Source organism: Melampsora larici-populina (genome assembly GCF_000204055.1).
Source record: "Melampsora larici-populina 98AG31 unplaced genomic scaffold MELLAscaffold_44, whole genome shotgun sequence".
Classification (NCBI taxonomy): Eukaryota; Fungi; Basidiomycota; class Pucciniomycetes; order Pucciniales; family Melampsoraceae; genus Melampsora; species Melampsora laricis-populina.
The window spans coordinates 776,798-784,093 of NW_006768808.1; the positions used below are offsets into that span (position 1 = coordinate 776,798).

A 7,296-nucleotide genomic window follows, 5' to 3' on the forward strand; every position below is an offset into this window, starting at 1 on the left:
CAATGTTTTAGCAGTATCAATGAAAAAACAAGTGAGAATAACATTCCAGTTTTCTGTCTTTCAAGAAGAGAATATCAATATGAATAAGTTCAACAAAACCGGTCATGATTATTTTTTGGAATTTTCAGACCTTTTTCTCCTGGCTTTGTAAATATTTCAGTAAAGTCTCCCATGGAAATTCCAAAGTCTTCATGATTGAATTTATTTGATGACAATCGATCTGGGAATTTGATTCTGATAGTAGGCTCTCCTGACAGGTTTGGTTTGAAAGTGAGTGGATGAAAGGATAGATGGACCATTGATCGACACAAGTAGCACTTCATATGGTCCGAGTGATAGAAGAGTGAAGTATAAACAAAAATTATCAGTTGGTGTGGACTAGAAACGTATAGCGCATTGGATGTAGGAAATTCAAGAGTAGAGGATCCTATGAAACTTTCCAACTCAACTTGTTCAGGACCAAGTTGGAAGCCATGATCATATGATAAGATGATTCATTGCCTTGTGATATATAGCCTGACAAGGTAAATGGTAGGATATTCAATATCAGCTTTCAATGGCTCGTATGACAGTCCTGTATGGATTCGGTCGATCATTATCAGAAGGGTAAAAAAGGTACCTCGATCAGCTACCTCCCAAGCAAGTCGACCCAGTCCACAGCCTGGTACAAGGACACGAATCTGTCTCAGATCAATAACTTCAGGCAATAATTGTTCCACATAGCTATCTAGGGCCATGAGCATTGGTTCATAGCATGCGCCGCGTTCTGGTGCCCCCTGACGCGCTTTTTTCAGCAGACATACCGACATCAATTTCAGTGTTTATATCATAAATTTTTAGAAGAATTGTAACGTCTAACAAGACGGGGTGACAGTCATGACAAACAAACACGCAGACAGATTGACACGTTGGAAGCTCACCACAACACTCCGATTACGCACGAACTGCCTCAAAGTGCTCTTGACTTTATCCGCTTCGAAGGATGTAACCTTTTCCGCTTGACTATCTAGTAAAGATTGTTTACATCTACCACATGTTAGGGACGGAGTGAGATGCGAGGCTTTCAGAAGGATCCCAAAGTTTTCTTATGAGAAGCTGACCTAACTCGAGCCGCGGGTCTGAGCTGTACAGGTTTTCAAATAGCTTAGGCTACTTAGGGCTACTTAGGGTTGCTGAGGTTTTTAATGAGCGGAAGAATGAGCGGAAGAAACGATTTTTTTGAAAAGATCTTTCTCTAACCAAACTCCGACCATTCTACCCTTCTCGACGTTGAAAAGGGAGGCAATGGACGCAGTGTACACTACACTATTAAAATGAAATCACTACACAACACTCAAAAATGAAATTCATTACACTACACTAATAAAACAAATCAAACACGCTACACACTTGAAATTCACTACACAACATCATTAAAATAAAAACACTACACAACACTCAAAAATGAAATTCATTACACTACACTAATAAAACACATCAAATACACTACAAACTTGAAATTCACCACACAACATCATTAAAATAAAAACACTACACATCACTCAAAAATGAAATTCATTACCCTACACTACTCAAATAAGTCAATTTGACATTTACCACACCACACTATGAAAATAACCACACCTCACTACACTTTTGACCAAAAAAAAAAGTTATCAATTTTCCGAAAATTGCAGGATAGTTGCTCCTCATATGCCTGACTCCATATATGTTCACGGTTTATCTGTAGCATCACTGGTACTTGAGTTATTGAGCGCGCAAAAAGCAAATCCCAAGTAAAATTTTTTGTTTTGCTCATAGCTTCAAATCTTGTTTATGAACTTTGAATTTTCAATGTTTTTCTAAACTCTCCACATCATTGTGCATGTTTTCATACCCTACAAGTCTTGTTTATCTTAACTCGTTCTATGTGTAATAAAAAGTCGGTTGTTCATCGATATTTGATGCGTTAAGCGTTTGTGTGTTTTTACAAAGTTAGAGTAGCGATTTGAATTTGATAACAATGTAAAACATATTGAACACCTTTAGACCTTATTCTGATTGTAGTTTCAAGGAATGGTTGTATAAAAAAAGATATTTAACTAAGTTGTTGTCCTATGATGCAAAAAAAACATATACCTGGGGCACCAGAGTATTCACCCGTGGTCCCCCACCGCACTACTGACTCGGCCCTACAATGTTTGACTGCGCAGATCGGACGGGATGCGGTAAGTTCATTGCACCCCGGGCAAGGCGGCGACGCTCCCTATGTAGCGTCATGCGGACGCTCCGGGGCGGGGCCGAAGCATCACATGAAACGTCACTGTATGCTGCAGCTGTACGGTCTGGAGCGTCACCAGGTGCGGCACAGCAAAGTTGCATGGAGCGTCACCTGGCCTCTCAACCCTTGGATCCACCATAATCTTGTGAAACCCACCATCCTCCACATTCTTCTCACCTCAACGTTGTCTCGATCACATTTCAAGACGGATCGACAATCAACTGGAATCGACAATCAATCCGAATACGTGATTAAATCCGCTTGCTCATAACCGTTATTGACAATCGGTCCTATTAATACTCAAGTTCAATCCATTAATCGATCCATCATCAACCTCAATTATTAAACAAACTCACCTGCTTCGTTTACGTTTCCATCAAACCGCTGTTTACTCAAGGATGGCAAAACTAGTGCTTTGCACTTGTTCTGAGTGTATCAAAAGAACACATACCGACCCATCTGGGAACGAAGTCGTGGGATTATGGATTCATCCAGGAACACAAAGGAATCATCGAAGAAAGATGGCTGCCAAATCGGAACTCACACCCATTCTCGAGGCCTTAGTCAATGATTTTTGTTCAAAGGCAAGCATCAAAGAAGCCGAACCAGAATTAGAAGCTTCTTCCGACTCCGATTCCAGTTCGGATTATATTGCTGGCCCAGAGGACGCTACTGTGTTCAAACTAGTCTGTAAGTTACAAATTTCAATGAAACTTATAGTCCAAAGCTAACGAGTAAAATACTTCTCATCATCTAGACTTGATAATGTATTTCATTAGTTGGTTATTCTTGGAATGTAGAATGAGCCGTGATAACTGCCGAATGGCTCGAGATTATGTTATGCGAATCGCTCGACTCTGTACGCAAATCAACCTCGACAATCAGTGGGCAAGCTCAGTTCCAAAAGATGTAAGAACAATGACCAATCGGCTGAATCTTGAAGCGACCCTCGAAAAATTTGTATGCTGTACCAATTGCTACACACTCTACGAGCCCAAAGTTGCCCCAGCGGAATGTGGGTATCGAGATCTGCCAGTGGATGAAGTTTGTGGCACCAAACTATTTGCTAGTCACGCCATACCCGAACCTCCGACGATCACTTGCCTTTCCGAAAAACGTATCCGTCCTCCTGTTAAACAACCGTCCAAAAAACCCCTCTCGACTTTCATTATTCAAGACTTTCAAGAATGGTTGATCTGGTTTTTATCAATTACTTATATTGAAGACTCTATTGAAAGCTGGAGTGAAAGATGTAGTTCAAGTAACGGTGAAGAAGTTAATGATTACAACCAAAGTTCTGCAGCAAAAAATCTATACGCCGACATGAGAACATCCGCCTCACATGCTCCCTTACGCTTGGCTTTTTCTTTATTTGTTGATTGGTTTAACCCGTTGGGAAACAAGACCTCAGGGAGACAAGTCTCAATTGGGGTTTTATCATTGCAATGCCTGAATCTACCACCACAGGCTCGGCAAAAGATGAAGCACACCTTCCTGGCAGGTATGGTTCCGGCTCCCGATCAACCCGATATGACCACGATTAGTCACATACTTCGCCCTTTAGTCGATGAATTACTGAAACTAGATCGTGGTATCCAAATCAAGACCCACAGTCACCCAGGAGGCCGGAATGTGATCGCTCGACTGTCATATCTCAGTGGCGATATCGTTGCCAATCATAAAGTAGCCGGATTTATTTCACATTCAGGTAAATGTTTCTGTTCATGGTGTATGTTACCAAAGAGGGAATTGGCTAAAATGGCAGTGGGCCGTTTACGAACTCGACGAGATGTGATTGGAGCCTCATATGAGTGGAAGAATGCCGCAACATCAGCTGAACAGAAGAAAACGCTGGATAAGACGGGGGTGCGATGGTCCAAACTAAATCGCCTGCCGTATTGGGATCCCGTCAAACATGTTGTACTTGGAATCATGCACATCTGGTTTGAGGGAGTTCTCGCCAATCATTTTCGCTTCCGATGGAGGTTTCTGGTCGATCATGATAAGTTCGATTTGGAAAACGATAGTTTTGAGGTGGATGTGGAAGCGCTGGAAAGCGGAGAAGGCTGGCTTTCAGATGATATCATCAACGTTATTCGTCAAAACTTGAATTCAATCAAGGTTCCACGGGGTGTAACCCGGATTCCGTCTGGCCTTGGCACCGCAGCAAACGGCAAGCTGAAGGCCAGTGAATGGCATGCTTTATTTGCGACACACATACCACTTGCGGCAATCGATGTGCTAATTGGAGATCACACCGCCTTCGTTGAAAATCGATCCGATCCATACTTGAACAAACTGTTGCGAAACTTTGTGGCACTTGTTGACAGTACTCACATTGTGGCTGCAAGGAAGGTCAAGAAAGACGATCCAGCAAGATTCAAGCAAGCTTACTTTGAGTATACATCGACATCGTTCGAGATTAGTGAAGACTGTAATATCAAACAGAACCACCATTACACAATTCATTCATCAACTCAAATGGTGTGGTGGGGTCCGATGTTGGGCGTTTCGGAGTTCCCAGGAGAACGTCTGTGTGGGTTTTTACAGAAGATCAAGACAAATGGTAAAGTCGGTAAGTGATATACCTGTGATTGACTTATCGAGAGAAATGTTGCTTACAAAAATTTCCGGACAACCAGAGGAGATGGCACAAACTATCATGCGACGATTCTGTCACCAACAGCGGCTTTTGTGTAAAGCACCTCCTGAAAATGACCAGTCCGTACCTGTTCAGCATAACATCGGTGGACTTTTTGAAATGGACGACAAAATATATGAAAAACTTCTCAAATATCATCAAGCTCAGGATGAATCTTGGGTTGACTACCGTCAACTCCCATACCCCGAAGGGGCAAATATCCTTTCAGCCTATGCACATGAAGTGGGAGCGTTGGACGGTCGTGATGGTGTAAGATTTAGTAAGAAGGGTTCTTCAAACATTGTGAAAGTAGAGATCAAGGGACATTATTTATGGGCAAAAGTTCTACATGTTTTGTCTTTGAAAGTTACAAAGGAAATGGTTGTGTTGGTAAGATGGCTGGATGTGACGAGGGATCTAGTTATTGATCAAATGTTGGAACGATTGAGTATGGTCCGTGTGGTTCAGAGCTTTAAAGAAGAATTCATCCCAGGTTCTTCGGTCGTAAGTACTCTGGCTCATAGAGAGCTACCTGCATGGACCCTTGGACTGAATAGCCCAAGTTTGCTTTTAATGGGGGTCAACCCCGGTGATCATGATTATGTGGGGGCGGACGAACTGGAAGAAATAACTCTACACCGCGATCAAGATGCCATGGAACTCGATGCGGATGTTTCCATGGGTTGAGTTTTTTCACTTATCTTTGTGTTTTTTGGTAACATGTATCCATTCTTTTTGTGACTTGTCTGAGTGCTCAATTTGTTTATATATATTTTTCCCGTTCCAAGACACGCTCAATGATCTCGTTCCAATGAAAAGACGACTCAATTTCAAATGACACTTTGCACATGTGAGAGAGAAAGGAAAGTCTGAGACAAGACAAGCGGTGACCAATCAAAAGTGCCCATTTGACTATTTACATATTCATTCGACAATGAAATCAAGAAGATCAGAATCACAAACATCAGAAACAAAATGAGACAAGTTGAGAACACAAAAACAACGATGGAACCAAGTAATGAAAAAAGACAATATCATCAAACTTTATTCCAAGCATCAAATCTCGCCGCCCGAGCATCGTCCTCACAATCATCCTCCATTTCTTCATCATCCACAAATAAAGCCCCCTTTCCCTTCGCCTTTCCTTTTCCCTTGCCTTGATCTTCCTCGTCAGCCTCATCTTCCAAGTCGTCCTCAATTTCAATATCTTCCTCAAGTTCTTCTTCTTCAAAGTCTTCATCCTCGTCATCTTCACCATCAGTATCTCCCAAATCAACACTGCTACCCTTTTCAGTTGAATCTCCCGATTCTGAATCCTCGTCCTCTTCGGGGTGCTTGAAATGGTCCAAGTCGTACAGCTTAGTTGCTTCCGACCAATACTTTTCAGTGAATTTTCTATCGTTTTTTCGCTCGTCAGGATGGGTTTTACCTAAGAGGGACATTTCGGGGTTGGGCAACAGCGCGACGTTGTCGCAATCGGCGATCATGAGTCTTTGAGCTACCAAAAGACTGTTATTGAACCAATCAATGCCGTAAAAGTCGATTGGAAGTCCTCTCGGAGGTTTGGTGAAGATTGACGGTCTAGCTGGTCATGGACGGACTCGTGACCGGGGCTTGGCTTTTTGAACGGCGTTGATTTCAGCTGATATTTTCATATGATGATCCAGTCTTCGCATGAAGATGCCAGCTTTAGCAGACCGATAGACAGGAGTTTTTACTACATAAGCTTGTAACTTTGGCGACCATTCATCGTCACTATGGGCTTTGGTAGCCTTGAGAATCTTCTGGTATCTAGATGGGAAGTTGTGTTGGGATGCGTGTAAGGCACGAGCCTTCATAAGCTGCAATTAGACACACACTCTCGTCAGTTCAAACCCTCAACTGAGAGACAGACATAATACTCACCCTTCGTCTACGTGCTAGAGTATTCTTTCTTTCATCGTCCTTCAGATTTTTCCCATCTTCTTTCACTTCTCTCCTGTACTTACGACCATACAAGAAATGCACATAATGATTGTAAGTGCGTTCGAGGAGTATGATTTCGTTCGTGAATTTAGTGTTAATGTTCATGTAAGCAAATGCATCCGCGGCGACCCATTGACGGAAGATTCGAAGCGCACTAATTCGACACGCTTCGTTCCACAGAGTGTCTTCGGCGCTGTCGAGGTCTGGACACTACAAGAAACATAACATTTTCTGGGCAGAAAATTAAATTATTTGTATACAAAAATCTGGAAAGGTCAGAAACAGAGCAAAAAATATGAAAAAATATGCATTCTGTTCCTTGGTTTGAGATCTCCAATCTGCATATTTTTCCGTATTTTTGGGGTTCATATTGGTGAGTGTACTAACAATAAACCCTCATAATCACCAGATTACCACCTGTAACAGATGC

General features: G+C 42.1%; 4 protein-coding genes across 4 annotated transcripts; 2 read left to right on the plus strand and 2 right to left on the minus strand.

Moving 5' to 3' along the window:
* Window positions 1–427: 427 nt before the first annotated feature.
* On the minus strand, window positions 428–809 carry MELLADRAFT_91697 (uncharacterized protein; the record flags this gene model as incomplete). Its single annotated transcript, XM_007414573.1, has 2 exons — window positions 428–516; window positions 620–809. 2 exons carry the CDS (start codon window positions 807–809, stop codon window positions 428–430), a joined length of 279 nt encoding a protein of 92 aa, XP_007414635.1.
* Window positions 810–2,658: 1,849 nt separating this feature from the next.
* MELLADRAFT_110494 (uncharacterized protein) lies at window positions 2,659–2,991 on the plus strand (the record flags this gene model as incomplete). Its single annotated transcript, XM_007414566.1, has 2 exons — window positions 2,659–2,950; window positions 2,981–2,991. The coding sequence occupies 2 exons, from the start codon at window positions 2,659–2,661 to the stop codon at window positions 2,989–2,991; spliced, it is 303 nt and encodes a 100-aa protein (XP_007414628.1).
* A 1,750-nt stretch (window positions 2,992–4,741) lies between these two features.
* On the plus strand, window positions 4,742–5,702 carry MELLADRAFT_91698 (uncharacterized protein; the record flags this gene model as incomplete). The annotated part of the gene is made up of 3 exons (XM_007414567.1): window positions 4,742–4,835; window positions 4,903–5,583; window positions 5,653–5,702. 3 exons carry the CDS (start codon window positions 4,742–4,744, stop codon window positions 5,700–5,702), a joined length of 825 nt encoding a protein of 274 aa, XP_007414629.1.
* Window positions 5,703–5,938: 236 nt separating this feature from the next.
* Window positions 5,939–6,971, minus strand: MELLADRAFT_110496 (uncharacterized protein; the record flags this gene model as incomplete). The annotated part of the gene is made up of 3 exons (XM_007414572.1): window positions 5,939–6,410; window positions 6,510–6,742; window positions 6,807–6,971. 3 exons carry the CDS (start codon window positions 6,969–6,971, stop codon window positions 5,939–5,941), a joined length of 870 nt encoding a protein of 289 aa, XP_007414634.1.
* Window positions 6,972–7,296: the final 325 nt, after the last annotated feature.